A 16,451-nucleotide genomic window follows, 5' to 3' on the forward strand; every position below is an offset into this window, starting at 1 on the left:
TGTATTTATTCACCTCTTCGCTCCTCCTGGGAGAAAGATAATGTGGTAGTATTCCCATTTTCTTTCCACATAATCCAAAAGTTAACGTTCAGAATGGCATGGCGAGTTCCAAAATAGGGGGGTTAGAACATATGAGCTCCGTGGTTCATACTCTCATTCAAGAATATTTTCCATTCACTATGAAAAAACTAAATTTTAATTCAAAATATCTAACACTGTATTTTCAGAAAGATCAATTTTTAAAAAAAATCCAAAGAATCCCTAGATCCACCGTTAACCGTGGGAATATTCCTAGAACCCTTGTTATGCTCAGGCCCGTAGTTAGGTAAGTGCTGTTCTGTGCTCGAGCACAGGGCGGCAGAATTTAGGTGTGGCATTTTTTAAAAAAATTCACGTTAAAATAATATTTAAAACTAGCAATCCGCAGAGTCCCGCGCAAGCGCGAGAAAATATGTTCATATGTTTAATTCGCCCTAAGTACAGTAGTAGTATTTAGCTAACTTATCTGATTCTTTTTTTTAAAAGTCAACCTCTTCCACCCCCACTACAAGGGGTGAGGATAAACTTGAACATGATGAAAACTGATACCGTTAAACTCAGCGACTTCGGAAACTATGAATTCAACATTTATATCTGTCGTTTTCGATTACTTTTAAAATCTCGCTTTTCCCTGGTGATTGGAGTATGACCTTGAATTGAAAAAATGAAATGAAATGAAATCTTTGAGTTTTATGTCCCACGGTTATACCGGTTAGGCTAAAGGAGACGGTGATGATGAGTGATGAATGAAATGGTGGAATGAATAAAGTGGGAGGAAACGGGAAATCCCCGAGAAAACCCACGCACACGGTGTTTGTCCACCACAAAGTTTACTTGGCGGGGGCTGGGATCGAACCCGGGACCCCAAGCACCAGAGGTGAACGCTCTACCACTGAGCCACCGCGGCCCAAACCTTGAATTGAATTAAAACTGTCAGCATTCATCTCAGAGACCCCAAAAGCTGTGAATTCAACTCTAATATAGGTCGCTTTCGGGAGGGTTGGTGGTGAAAAATTTTGTTTGGGGGCGGCAAATTATTTAGAGCACAGGGGCGCACAATGTATAAATACGGGCCTGGTTATGCACTGTGAAATAGAACACCTCCATTGATTTTCAAACACCCGGAGCTCCTGCTTCCACCACCGTTAGGTTGGATTTATCATCCACGTCTTCTTCCGTCTATCTACTTTGGATGATCATTAGACGTTAAACTAAAGATTTCATTGCCGTCTCTCTAATAACACTTTTTCTTGCGATTCAAATTACGTTTAAGGTAGATCACCACCCGGAAGTCAGTACGTATTTTTAGCTCATTCCCTTAACTACTGTGGAGCTCCTCCGTGGCTAAGCGGTTAGCGTACGCGCCTTTGGCGCGGGAGACCCGGGTTTGATTCCCGGTGGGAGCTCATGTGGTTCGGATTCCACGTTAATCAGTAGGTCCACGTCTCATATAGCCACGCTGCTGAAAGGGACGTTAAACTCAAAATCAATTCAATCAATCAATTCCCTTAACTACTGTGCAATGAAACATTACATATTATAAATATTGTAGTATAAGATAGAGTTATGTTTCAGCTACAACATAAGACAGTGATTAATTTTGTTGTGTCTTCTGATATCGAAAAAGGAAACAAATAAAAGAAAATATTTTATTCGTTTTACAATGAGCACACAAGATGTCACTTGCTGTTAGATTTTACTAAAAGTGCTCAGTTTTATGAAATATTTCTTTGTATGTGTAAGGTATTTTAAAGTAACGATCTTATTACGAAATAGATATATTGCTTGACCGTTTTTCGTGTTGTTTCACATTTTATTTAAATATTAATTTACATTTAAGGATATAGATTTTGAGAAGAAACTTGCGCAGAACGTCATAATGCTTTGTTGCCAAATTTGTACGTTTACTGTGGTAGTCACAATGAGAAAAGTTTTAGATTCTAGCGTTGCAGTTCAAGAAGCGGAACTTAGCTGTGAATTGCGATAAGGGTCGAAAACTAATTTCTCCAGTAAGTATCCAAGCAGAATGCCATGATTACTTCCTTTATTATCTGGCATCAGTATACACCCGACATTATCTGGCAACACTGCACTATTTAAGCAGCGTTTAGCATAGCATCGAGAACACCTAGTGATCCACCTTAAGATCACTGGTAGAGCTAGAAGGTAGAAACTGGGGGAAGCCAGAACCCAGACTATGATAGGTACACCATGAGCTTACTATAAACTTTCAAATATATATAAATAATAAATTATTTTTGTCACTCGAAACTGGGGGCCCTGGGCTCCCTTGGCCCCGGGCTAGGTCTGCCACTGTTTAAGATTAAATTGTATACTGGTATTTTTGAATACTAACTTACACTTTGGAGCTCTTCCATTTGTAGATTACCTACATTGGTACTAAATATGAAAGTTCGCATCTTTGGCACACGCCTAATACTCATCTAATTTGTTGTTAGAGAGACTCGTTTGGCATTCATAATGAATTTATACGTAAATAAAACCTGAAAGCATATAAATTTAATTTATTGTGTTTTGGACTTCGAATATATTTCAACAGCTGCAACAAGTGCAAGGTGAAAAGGCTGCACAGGAAGCTGCAACAAGCGCTCTAACAATTCAAGTGTCGAAGGAAATAAATCATATTCAATTTGAAGCCGATAGAAGAATAACTCAGGCTACTTCAATGCAAGATAGATGGAGAGAAAGACTAAATAGGTAAGAATTTTGTCCATATGTTCTCTTCTGTTATGAGTCATTAATAGAAGAAAATGTTACATTGAATTAATTTTAATGTCTTAGAGCAAAATAAATTTAGTTTTTCGCATTCTACGTACAACAATAATCCTTCTTAGGGATGCGCACGAGTCGAGTCGAGTCAAGATTTAAGTCAGTCTCTACTCGACTTGAGAAAGTGTTGTTTCGACTCGTGTCTCGACTCAAAAATATGTCTCTGTTTCTACTCGTGTCTCGACTCGACAGTTTCTGTCTCCACTCGACTCGAATTCAAGACGAGACGTCTCGAAATTCGAGTCGAGACAAAATATATGAGTTAAAATATACACACACATCAGCCAGAACATTATGACTACCTACCTAATTGTCAGTATGTCCACCTTTGGCACTGATAACAACGGCGACGCGTATTGGCATGGACGGAATTATCCTTCGTAGATCGCTGGAGAGAGTTGGCACCACATGTGCACACACAGGTCATCTAATTGCTTAAATTCTGGAGAGGGAGGAGATGCGCTCTGACGTCACATTCAATCACATCCAGATGTGTATAATTGGGTTTAGATCCGGCGAATTGGGGGCCAGCACATCACTTGGAACTCGCCCCTGTGTTCCTCGAACCACTCCACCACAATCCTGGCCTTGTGACATGGTGCATTATCTTGTCGAAAAATGTCACTACCGTTGGGAAACATGGTCGTTATCAAGGTGTGTAAGTAGTCTGCAAGCAGTGTGCGATCGCCTCGGCCGTCAAGGTGTCTTGCTCGAGCTCCACTAGACACATGGATGCTCACGTGAATGTTCCCCAGGCATAATTAAGCCGCCGTTAGCTTGTCTCCGTCCCGCAGTACAGGTGTCAAGAAGCTATTCCCTTGGAACACGACGTGCGTGTTCCCATATGCGATTTAATCACACACGACGTGCGTGTTCAATCACAATCCCATGTGCGAATGTTCGCAACCTCCCATCGTCATGTTGAAGAAGGTTCGGGATTCATCAAATAATGGAACTCTCTGCCACTGCATCAAGGTCTAGTGGCGATTGTTGCGTGTTCATTTCAGTAGTAGTTGCCGATGTCGTGGTATTAACATTCGCACATGGATGGCTGTCGGTTGCGGAGGCTCATCGTTAGGAGTGTTCGTATCTGTAATGAGGTGAGGGGCGCCCAACCTCTCGACGTTAGGACGTCGTTTCCCCTTGGTTTCGTCACTTGTTGAAGACACTCACCACAGCACTCGAACATCCGATAAGTCCTGCAGTTTCTGAAATGCTCGTGCCGAGTCTCCGGGCCATTACAACTTACCCTCGGTCAAACCCAGATAGATTGCGCGCATTCCCCACCCTACAATTCACTAATTAACTGAATTGAGCTGAACATTAAATGTTGATCTCAAAAGATTAAGTATTAAGTTTATGCGTTCTGTACTTTTCTAAAGTAATAAATAGTGGAATTGGTTTCATGGCTGTTTATGAATGAATACCGGTACTTTCTTCAAAATAATATTTAAAATTATACAAAGATTTTCCAGACATTCGAGTCAAGTCGAGATTTTTAGGAGCAATCTCGACTAGACTCGAATTTTACAAAGTGTGTCTCGACTCGTGCGCATCCCCAATACTTCTTACCATTTCTAAGAATTTCATTGTCTTTCCATTTTCTTATACTCATTTTCAGAAATAATACTGCATTTGTCAAATTTCATTAAATTTAAGAACTGCGTTCTTTTTTCCTTCTTTCGTCCATTCAACTCTTATATTTTTTGTTCTTAGTTGTTACTTTCTTTAGTTTTTCTTATCATATTTTTGACCGTTGTTAGTTGTGATTCAAGTCGGCCGTCAGTAACACCCAAACTAAGAGGAGCTGATAAGCGAAACTGGTGTTCCACACCAACTTGCACGAATATCAACATAACGAACTTTAGTATTATATAGCAAAGGAATATTTACATCGTTTAGTTATAAAGAAAGGTAAATGTTTGAATTAAAGAAAATTAAGAGAGAGGAATAAGTAGCCCGGAAAATTAGATAGACCAAGAGGATACTTCTTTTTTCTTTTATGAATAGAGTAAAAGGTTAGATTCACTGCTAAATTTTTGTGTATCATGTCACATAAGATTCACCAGTCTGCAATTCTTGTCATTAAAACTTCAATTTATAAATAAATTAAAATATATTTAATTCTCACACTCATGTGAGCAATTGCCCCTGATTCTCCGTCTTGTGCATAGCCCCTCGAAACAAAATCCTAAATACGCCACTGGTTCTATGTATATGTAAAATCCTGCCCTCCTCGCTGGTTTAGTGGGTAGTGGGTGTGCCTTTGGCACCAAGGTGACCAGAACTTTTACTTTCAAGAACGGGACGCATACGAATCGGCGACGGGGAGGGGAGGGTAACTTCCACATTGCATTTTAGGACTCAGCAGTGTTTTCAGTTTACAAAATACACAAGTAAGAATGATAGCACAGCGTTTCTAACTTAAGTACTACCCAACAATGCTTTTAACTACTTCGACACTCAGAATTCCCACTCAATTCCCACTTGAACCACAGAACACTCAATTCTCATTTGAATATTTAGAAGTTCTAGGCACGGCTGAACCTTCCCAATGAGTGTTGGTACGGAAGAGTGTAGAATTAGCATTGACCATGTATATTTTGAATAATAATTACGGGACACCTGGATCGTGTTTGCTTAAAAACGGGACATTTAGGCGTCCCGTTTGAGAATCAGAAAAAAACGGGACACCGGTTGAAAATAAGGGACTGTCCCGGCTAGAACGGGACGTCTGGTTACCTTGTTTGGCACACGTGGTCTCAGATTTGATCCCGAGTGGTGAACACAAAAATATAGTTTTACTATCACTTATTTTCAATAATAATTTGTCCCCTTTAGCCTAAACGACACAATAAAGGGACGTTAAACGAAAATTTCATTTCATATAAAGTTCTATCAAATAGGGTACCGGCAAAAATCGTTCTCTTCTCTTGGAATCAATCATGTGGACGCTAATTATGTGATATCGACAGTGACGTATTTATAGGGAGTCTAGCTTACCCCCCCCCCCCGAAATTTTAGTAACTATATTAAAGTAAATTAAATATCTTGCAGAATTTTCACATTTCGAGGAATAAAGTTAGCAAAGCCCTTCCGAAACAAAATCGTAAATACGCCACTGGATACCGATTATAGCAAACTAAAACGCAAACCAATATGCACTGGGGTTCCAGAGGCAAATTTCCCAAAATTACTAATCTTGTTTTTTTTTTTTTTTTTTTTTTTTTTTTTTTTTACAAGTCATACTAGAATTTTATACAATATTTTTCTAGAAATACTAGAAAATAGTAGACCTCATTTCTAAATGCTAATGCTGATTTCTCTAATTTTTCATGATATCGTGGTATATACGTTTGTGAAACATTCGATTTTGAAAAGTTTCACACTAGTATCACAAGACTAGTAGTTTTGAAAAGTATACTCCTTAAATCAGTAGTGTTACTAGCATGAAATTGTAAAAACTGTCTAAATAATTTTTTTCGAGGTAATTTAGAATCAATTGACATTATAACTTCCTTTTAAACATTTCAGTTTGATCTTAGACAACCATAATCTGGCTTCTGCTTTAACTTCATTTAAAGAAAAACTTCGAATTGCGGAGGCTGATAAGGACATGTTAAGAAGAGAAAGAGATGAACTTCTAGCATTACTTGATACGCGACGTCGATTTTTCTTTCGACGTTCTAGCTCTGTGTCATCAGATGAGGGTACAGTCGCTACTTCGAGCTTCGAGGTAAGGCATAATTATATGCATAGTTTTAGCTTCAGCTAAAGTCATGTATTTCTCTATATTTCAGCAGTTTCGTAGAAAGGAAATGTTGAAGTGTAAGATTTTATATATTTGTAACAAGAATCCAGATGCGTTCTCAGGTCAATTTATAGTATTTGAATATGTATTATAGACTTCTAAACTATGCTGTACATATGGTCTACGTAATTATGAGTTCTTATGGAAGAACTACGTAAACCTGTCTGTCTGTCTATAGGCATCAGAGCAGAAACGGTCAGAAGTAGCAAGTAATGTTCTCTTGATTGAAATGGATTTAGCCTGAATATATTTCATTTGCGCCCTCATGTCTCTACTAAAACCGGAAGTGATGGAAATATGTTATCACTTCCGGTTTCAGTATTTGGTCGCCATGAAGCAAAAACGGTAATAGATAACGAGAAACTGTTTTTATTTTAATATGGAATCAACATATGTATAACATGTTGTATAGACCCTATCCTATCCTTATTTCTCTATTGAAGACGGAAGTAATAGATCACTTCTGGTTACAATGTTGGAATTCATAGGTTGAAAGTCTACTATAATTTCACAATATGAAATAAACTTTATTATTATTATTATTATTATTATTATTATTATTATTATTATTATTATTATTATTATTATTATTATTATTATTATATATAAACATGAAACTTATAATACTAATATGGACAGGAGTCTTGTGTCTCAATCTCTATTTTTTTCTGTTAATGGATTACTTGTGTGTGATTGCGTTGCAAAAAGGTATCTTCTTTTTCGATATTCATAACATAAGAAAAAAGTTACTAGTAAATTAACAGGATGTAATGGGATTATATGGCGCATACCCACTTAGTCCAGCGTATACTTATCTTAAATTTTCGGAAGAACGAGCGTGTATTAGGGTGAATATAAGCTATATTTTTGAATACGATTGAGTGTATACCTACTAAAACTTCTACTATTACACCACTGTTATAGTAGTAATAATTCAATATACTGTGATACTCCTTGGACATGAATACACTATTTTCAAATATCTTCCTGAACGTACATCAGTGGGTATTTAGGGGGTTTCCGGGCTTAAGCTCCCCGAAATTTTGTTCACTATATTAAAGTAAATTAAATATTTTGCAGAATTTTCACATTTCGAGGAATAAAGTTAGGACCCCCCCCCGAAACAAAATCGTAAATACGCCACTGACGTACTTTGTAGTATTATCACAACGAATGTGATTTATTTTACATTTCTAGTGAAACAAAGTCTAGTTGGATGACTCTGCAAGTATTACTAACTTTTCATTCATTTTCAAAATTTTTCAATTGGTTATGTATGTTTTACATTTTTTTTCGTACTTCATTTCACTTCTCTGAAAAAGAAACTCAGTTATATGGATATAATACGCAGTGGCGCAGCCAGAATTTTATTTCGGGAGAAACCACGATTATGTAGTACAGTAGGCTGCAAACGACGTGCTGCACCATCTGATATGGATGGAGAAAATTGAAAGTTTGAATTCTCCCTACTACAATAAATTTCACTATAATTAACATGCTAAAATGCCTTAAAATAATAAAAAAAAATCAAATTCACAAATCCCCTATTATTAACGATTACAATTTTTAAAACTTGTACTCTAATTATTTTGTACATCTTTATTTTTGCATGTGAGTATGCGCTTTTTACTAACATTTATTACTCTAAAAAATTAATTTAGGGTTTTCAAAGATTTTTTTTCTTTTGTACAGTGCTTTGACTTAATTCAATATTCATCTATACATTGATCTATTTTAGGTTTATTGATACACTACAAACTTCGCAATACTCCTCAATAAAATGTGCAAAAAAAAATACACTTTACAATTTTATAACGACGGACTTTTAAATGTAGTAGTGAATTAATCTAAATGTTTAAACCTTATGATACAGGTGCAGGTGATTTTCAAGATAAAATACTTAAATAGCTTTGAAAATACAGTTAAATGCTACAATATTATGAACAACATATAGCTTTCAATTTTAATTATTGTTCATGTACATAACTTCACAAAATTATGAAAGAAATGTTTAAAAATATACTATTTATTTATTTATTTATTTAATATGCAATACAACAGGCTTAATGCCCAATTATAGTGTTGTGTACATACAATAAATGTTACATACATAAAATTCTCAACTATTTCTATAGAAATTTCTTGTTTCACATGTAACCGGAACCTATTTTCTGATAAACTAAATACATCCACTTTATCACGCTTATTTACAATGTCATTGTATAACGTACACAGCATCCACCTAGGGGATTTAAGTAATATATTGCTTCTGGTTTTCACACAATAAAATGTCCCTGTATTCTCTGCTTTGGTTTTTTCAAGTGGAAATTTGGAGTGATATTTTCGAGACCAACACCATACAATCAATCTTATTATTTAATAACTTGTATAATAATTACAAGTCCAACATCCATCTTCTCTTTTCTAAAGTTTGAAAATTAAAGTTGTTTACTAGATCGTTGTAGGAAAAATATTTGGGATGAAAACTATATATTTTTTTTTTGTATGCATGTAAGCATTTTCAAGAATTTCGTTTGAATGCTTTCTGTTTCTTCAGAGTATTCATTATTATTGGGGGTCCATATAGTAGAACAATATTCTAATTTTGATCTAAAATATGTAAAATAAAGTGTTGTTAACGTTGTCTCACTGAAAAAGTCTTGCCCTATTCTGTACATTAAACCTAAGTTTCTATACGCACTGTTTGTTATCATATTTATGTGTTGGCTGAAAGTTAGTTCAGAACCAAAAATAACGCCTAAAGCTTTAACAATTTAGTTCGGCCAAGGCCTAGACAGTTTAGTTTCTTACAGTGTGTAGTCAAAGGTGATGGGATTTCTTTTTCTCGTAAAAGAAAGGGATTTACACTTAGATACATTTATTACTAATTTGTTGTCATCGCATCATGTTTGAACTCGCTGTAGGTCTTGGTGTAGTTGTATGCAGTCTTCAGTTGAATTAATTCTAGAATATAATTTGAGATCATCAGCGTATAGGAGAATCTCAAACTTTTCAATAAAAAGCGGAATATCATTAATAAGTAGGAGAAATAGCAGAACACCCAGATGAGATCCTTGAGGAACCCCAGACAGAGTAGCAAACTTTTCAGTGATATGTCCCTTGTATAGAATAGATTGTTTCCGATTACATAAATACGACACAATATATTCTATTGCCGACTTTGTAAAGTTTAGGTTTGCTAATTTCGCCACTAGAACATCATGATCCACGACATCGAATGCCTTACTGAAGTCGGTATAACAACATCTACCTGACCGCCTCTGTCTAACTCCGTTTTGGCGCATAAACCTTGACAATTTAACAATTTCAAACATATCACGTTCTTGTTAATGAAATGTACTCTGTTAAATGATCACTAAAGTTATTCAGTACAATATTCTACACTTTATTCACAATTTGAGAAGTTTTCCATATTTACATTTTGATATCAAATCTCCTTGGCTTCTTTGCAAGTCCAGTTATTCGAAAAGAGACACCAGCAAACCGCCGCAAGACGATATTTCGCACGTGATGGTTCATGCCTCAATGCAGATTAAGAGCACTTTTCATGAACGGTGTACGTGTGTGTGTAAGAGAATTTGCATATTTTTAAACATACTAGACAAGTAATAATGATTTTTTTGAAATTTCATCAAAATTTGTATGCAATGCTGTTGTATAAGACAGGTGAGGTTAGTTTCGGGAGGCTAGGCTAAAGGAAACGGTGATGATGAGAAATGAATGCAATGGTGGAATGAATAAAGTGGGAGGAAACGAGAGAACCCCGAGAAAATCCACGCACACGGTCTTTGTCCACCACAAAGTTCATTTGGCGCGAGCTGGGATCGAACCAGGAACTCGACGCACCAGAGGTGAACGCTCTACCACTAAGTCACCGCGGCTCCTCGTATAAGAAATGATGTAAAAAGATCACGTGGATATTTTGGACTAGATGAACAGAAATTTGTGGGTAAGAAGTCTTGTCTGTGTGACTTGAAAGAACTGTAAGTAAAAATTGAAATTTCCATTCATAATCCTTGTATGGAAACTAGTAGCAGAAATTAAGCGAGTTCCATCAGTGATATCTCCTTCTTACAATAATTATTACTCGTGGGTGATCTATGTTAAACACTGATGACTTAAGTTTTCAAAGCCTAAGTAAATAGAAATTATTAGAGAAAAAACTTGTTTTCAGAACGATCTAGCAATAAAATCCTCATACACATCAATTCAGTAATTATCATTTGTATTACTTTTTTAAAACGAAATATATTGTTAAATAGTAATTTATTTAAGTAAAATTTAGTTTGTAAGATCGTAAATAAGGATATTCAATTTACATAGTTTTAGACAACTCGTAAAAACAATAGCCTCATAAGCCTTACGACACCTAAGAGAGAGAGAGAGAGAGAGAAAGATAAAACTTTTCTTTCTCTTTCTCTACTACTATTTCGTGTTTAGACTTCTCAAAAGATTGCCTTGGTTTTGCATTGATACTTTCTGTATCGCAATATTTTGATAGTTTCGATATTTCGATAATATCTACTGTATATTTGTCGATATTTTTCAATATATAAATCGAGTTTTGATGTTTTGTAGATTTCGATTTTCGATATCCGAATCCAGATATTACAGAGCCTTACTGCCAGATTCTACTCTTGTTAAAAATATGTCCATAATTGTTTTGAATGAGCATGCATAAACATTCTTTTTTTTTACAAGAAAATATTGATTTCTTCTTCTTCTTCTTCTTCTATTATTATTATTATTATTATTATTATTATTATTATTATTATTATTATTTCTAAGCTGAATTAAGATTAAATTGATTAGTTAGTCTTCTGTAATATTAATAAGTTAAACATACTGTACACAGCTATTTGTCTAATCTTTATATCATCTAATGTTATATTTATTATTTAACTTCAACCGTTCGTTTTTCTGTATCACCAGCTAGCAATTGCAGGAGCCTGTCATTGCAGAGAAGAGAATAATGAACCCTGTGCGTGTGCCAAAAGAGCGTGTGTAAAACAGCGCCATCTGTCTATTGTGCTGGCCCAGTTGGATGAAGCTAAACGAAGTGCCAGAGAAGCCTGGAAAGTTACACACATTCATCGAAGAGCATTGGAAGAACAGATGGAAGAAAACAGGTACCTCTACTATGGAATAATATTTTGCCAGAAGATGTTTGTATCTTGAAGTTTTTTTGTTGTTGTTTGTTTGTTTGTTTTATTCTAATTTTTGAAATTGGCATTTATAATGTTCTATCAGTGGTTCAACATCCACTCGCGCCGGGAAGTTTCGGGAAATGAGAATCTTCAAAACCTAATTTCCACTATTACCTATTTTATTTTGTCATACTTAAAATATATGATACTATTGGTCACTATTATCCACTATTTCCATTAACGATTTATTTGGTTGTACTTAAAATTGGCTTCTTATGGTATATACTAATATAAGTATTTTAACCACATACAAATCAATCGCTAATATTTACTTTCAATTATTTACGGTTATCTTCAGAGCTCCTGTGTTTTGACGTAGAAGGGAGATCACATTGCAATAGAGGCCGAAAAATTGTAGATGGGTGAATATTCTTCTGAAAATCTTAGTTTTTTGTGTGGGGGTGGGTGGGGTAGGGGGTGATCAGTTTCTTAGTTTAGAAGCTTCACTGCTATGATAACAATGGACTTCAATTGAATGTCTATGAGTATTTCGGATTGCGTGCTTTTCTCTTCTATCCATTGTAAAACATCTTCTTTTTTCTCTCTCTCCGTCCATTTTATCTTCACCTTCCTCCAAAATTACATTGCAAAACATATTCCTTTTTTCTCTCTCCATCCATTTTATCTTCTCCACCTTCCTCCAAAATTACATTTCGAAGCTCTCTAAATATTTCTTCTCTAATTTCCATAATGTCCAAGTCTCTGTCAATAGTCCAATACTCCAGCACTTCAATACATTCTTCCTTAGTCCAATATTAAGCCTGCTAGTTAAGAGTGAACTGTTCTGTTGAAGCTCTTTGGCTATGGCAACTCTTGACCTAATCTCTTTGGTGCAGTAAGCGCCTCTCATCAAAATACTTTGCAGATATTTGAAATAGTTTACTCCTTCAAATTAGTTTTGTTCTACTCTGACCCGTAAGAATGCGTTTCCACGGGATATTCTTATGACTTTCGATTTTCCGATGTTGATTTACATTCCATATGTTTTCCCAGTGTCAACTATTTGTAGAAAATGTTTATTTCATTAGCAAATGGTAAAATTCTCAGAATTTCAGCTGTGGTAGCTTTATTCGCTTATTCATAGTCAGTAAAATCTAAATTAAAAGGTAAATCAATCTTCATTTTATTAAAAGTACTTCGCGTGACGCATTTTTGTGTGCTTAATTTTGTTTATATGTGCATTATATGCTCTAAGTGTATTCAGCGTGCAGTAGAGTTATCATACTGCTTTTTTCTATCGTGTTAGGAAAGCATAGATTAATTTACTGTGGGTTTAATGAGTACGTCAATGACACGGTTACCTTTGTCCGTTAAGAAAAGCGTGTATTATATAAAGTATGAGTAATGATAATAACTGAACTTACTAATCTTTATTTATTTTTTATTTATTTATTTGATATTTTAAGTCAAAATCAAATACAAAGGTTAAATTTGGGAATCAATGCAAACTTGAGAATAATCTTATATAACTTTTTTTTCTTTTTCAAGAGTTTGTGAAGAGTGTCTAATGTAAGGAAATGGTTTAGTAAAGATAAGGGAATGAAGATAAATGAGAATGGGGAATGACCTTAAGACATATCAGAATATGAAGCCGATGGGAATTGCTTTGTTTACAAGAAACAGAAATTTATACTATATTATTAATTTATTGATTTCTTTGTAAGTGTCCAGCTCTTGTAGCGGCACCAATTTCTGTATATATTAGAGGGGAGGGGGTTCAAGTGTATGTTTCTTTGTCAGATATCCAGGCAAAGATTCAAATCAAGATATCCAGATCGTAAGGGGCTAAGGAAACTTTAAAAGTGACAGGCCCACTTGGGCCCACAGGATCGGTGCTCGTCTTTCTATGCATGAAAACACAGCAAAGTTAGCTTTTAGCGGAAACATATATGCAAAGAACTTTCTTTAGTGGTAATATACGAATTTCCACATATGCAGCCATACCTCGTAAATTAGATAACTCTATATGTAGTACTGTATTATGCTCCTGCATCTCCACAAATGACTAGTTTAGTTATAGCATTTTTGTAAATCTAAGAAGTTGTGCTGTATGTATATACAATTTTAATATTATGCCATTTTGCAATATACATTTTAAGTTAAAAGGTTCTGTGGGATTTCACCAAAACCTTTCATGATGTGTTCAAAATGGTTTCTAACACTATTTGCATTGCATTTTCAGGTTACTGTTGAAACAATTGTCCACTTTAGATGGTCAATCAGGAGATAGAAGGCGATATTTTGGTTCTAAGAAATCAGCCTGTGAGAATAGAGTTACAGAAACCCTGCTTACTATGGTAATTCAATTACGTATGATTATTTATTCTTACGAGTTTACAATGCATAGTCCTCTCATTGACTTAAAAATTTATACTTTGGTTGATAAATAGCTACGTTACTAAAAATATAATCAAGCAAATTATGTGACTGTATTTATTCTAAAGGTTCAATGCTCTAGAAAGAAAAGAACAAAAATAGGCTCTATCTTCCTATTCCAATCTTATCCAATCAAGATGGTTGTTACTATTCTTTCTAAAGCCTTCTCATTCTTCTTAGTTACTCAATTTCTGTTTCAAAGGCATCACATTATGAGTTCTTAGGCTACATCCCGTGAGTGTTTTCCATGAAAGCGATTTGCACTTCTATCTTAGATGCCTACACATAATATTCACTGATGAACGCAATTGTGAAGTTCCATGATTAGTAATTTATTCATTCACTTGTTTGTTCATGTTTATTTTTTTTTAAGAATGTTAATACCCAACTTACAAGATATAATGGACCCTTAATTAACTTCGATTCATTCACTATCTCCCCGTCATCATCGATTCTTTCCACAAACTTTTATGCTAAAATTATTACATTACAAAACAATTATTAATAACAAAACTTAATGATTAGGTGACTGAGACCTAAGAAGATACAAAACCTCAACTGAGATTCAGAAATAGGTTACTTACTTTTCGCTGTATTGTCTAATGGATTCTTTCATTACAGTTATGTGACAGAACGGAGGCGCTCACGCAGCAAAGGATTCTGGGAAGGCTATTAGCTCAACAAGTGCAAGAATTATCTCAACATGTGGATAGATGCCGAGAAAGTCATCCATGTTGTAATTTTCTGCCAGTGTGATTAAACATTATGGTATTAAAACTTTACGAGAGTAGGAAGGGACAGATAAAGTATCTATTTCACGAAGTTACATTGTAATTGAGATTATTCGTCATCTATCGTTGTTTCATTCTATAGATTCATTTAATGGGGTGGCAGAAACAATTTTCTGCTTTAGGTATTAATTTAAGATCTAATTAAAAGTAGGGGACGCGGTGGCTCAGTGGTAGAGCGTTCACCTCCGGTGCTTGGGGTTCATGGTTCGATCCCAGCTCGCGCCGTGTGGGCTTTGTGGTGGACAAACACCGTGCTCGTGGGTTTTCTCGGGGTTCTCCCGTTTCCTCCCGCTTTCTTCATTCCACCATTTTCATTCACCGTCTCATCATCACCGTCTCCTTTAGCCTAACCGGCATAATCGTGGGACGTAAAACTTAAAGGTTTCATTTCATTTTTTCTAATTAAAAGTAAACACATTTAACAAACCAAAATCATACATGCAATATAATTGATCACATGATTCAGTTACCACACTAGAGATCTGTAGACCTATTCCATCACCTTACAAAACGCAAATGAACGCAAAAAATCCTTCCATATGAAAATGACGAAGTATCGCACTAATATTTTCATTTATTAGCGTTCTACTTGAAGTCGTAGCATTACAAGAAATTTATACAAAGATACTCTTTAGAATATGCATAAGAATAGGATATGAAAAGTTAAGCTTGAAATATATTACCTATTGTTGAAGACAAAGTGATCATTGATCCGAATTAGTTCACTATAATATTTGAAGTGTCATTTTCACTTACATATAAATATATATATATTTGTAAAGCACCATATATACAATTACATAACATATTTTAATATAAATTATATTTTGAAACTTTCTGAAATTGTAACTAAGGACCATAGACAACTATAATCAGTAGGATACATGAAAATGCATTAAAGGGGAAAGTTCAAGCACACAAGTTGATATCCTTATATTTTAAATAATAATAATAATAATAATAATAATAATAATAATAATAATAATAATAATAATAATAATAATAATAATAATAATAATAATAATAATAATGCCTATACCTAATCTAATGTATCTTCACGTTACTATTTTTACATAAGAAACATAGTCTATCATGTACATATTTGTAAAATACTGAAAATACTCAAACAAAAAAGTCCAAAACTTATAATAACAATTACATAAGAATTGAATTAATCCAAGCGTATTAAACTCATCTAAGAAGATGTCACGACGTCGAAATCACACCATCCAATAACAAGCCTATCATTACATTTCGTTCGTACCAACTGTTCTGAAGCACAAGACGTAAAATAATTATTTACAACCGGTATATGAGTATGTAGTATCTTAATAAGGTGTTCAACCAGTGTTCCCTTCAGGCATACTTCTGAGGATGATTTGTCCCCCGGAGTATATATCCCGGAGGAGTATATTC

The 16,451-nt window shown here is 34.8% G+C and overlaps 1 protein-coding gene across 3 annotated transcripts in view; it reads left to right on the forward strand.

Moving 5' to 3' along the window:
- Nucleotides 1-15,988, forward strand: part of LOC145666620 (coiled-coil domain-containing protein 125-like) — a 149,452-nt gene extending 133,464 nt beyond the window's left edge. For all 3 annotated transcript variants that reach the window (XM_081734074.1, XM_081734066.1, XM_081734060.1), the window contains 5 exons: nucleotides 2,600-2,757; nucleotides 6,364-6,565; nucleotides 11,594-11,790; nucleotides 14,051-14,165; nucleotides 14,866-15,988. In XM_081734074.1, coding sequence (XP_081590200.1) covers nucleotides 2,600-2,757; nucleotides 6,364-6,565; nucleotides 11,594-11,790; nucleotides 14,051-14,165; nucleotides 14,866-15,000 — 807 coding nt within the window. In that variant the 3' untranslated portion in view covers nucleotides 15,001-15,988. The remainder of the gene's footprint in view (nucleotides 1-2,599; nucleotides 2,758-6,363; nucleotides 6,566-11,593; nucleotides 11,791-14,050; nucleotides 14,166-14,865) is intronic.
- The last annotated feature ends 463 nt before the right edge of the window (nucleotides 15,989-16,451 follow it).

The sequence above is a fragment of the Thermobia domestica genome, chromosome 1 (genome assembly GCF_964235325.1).
Source record: "Thermobia domestica chromosome 1, izTheDome1.hap1.1, whole genome shotgun sequence".
Taxonomy (NCBI): Eukaryota; Metazoa; Arthropoda; class Insecta; order Zygentoma; family Lepismatidae; genus Thermobia; species Thermobia domestica.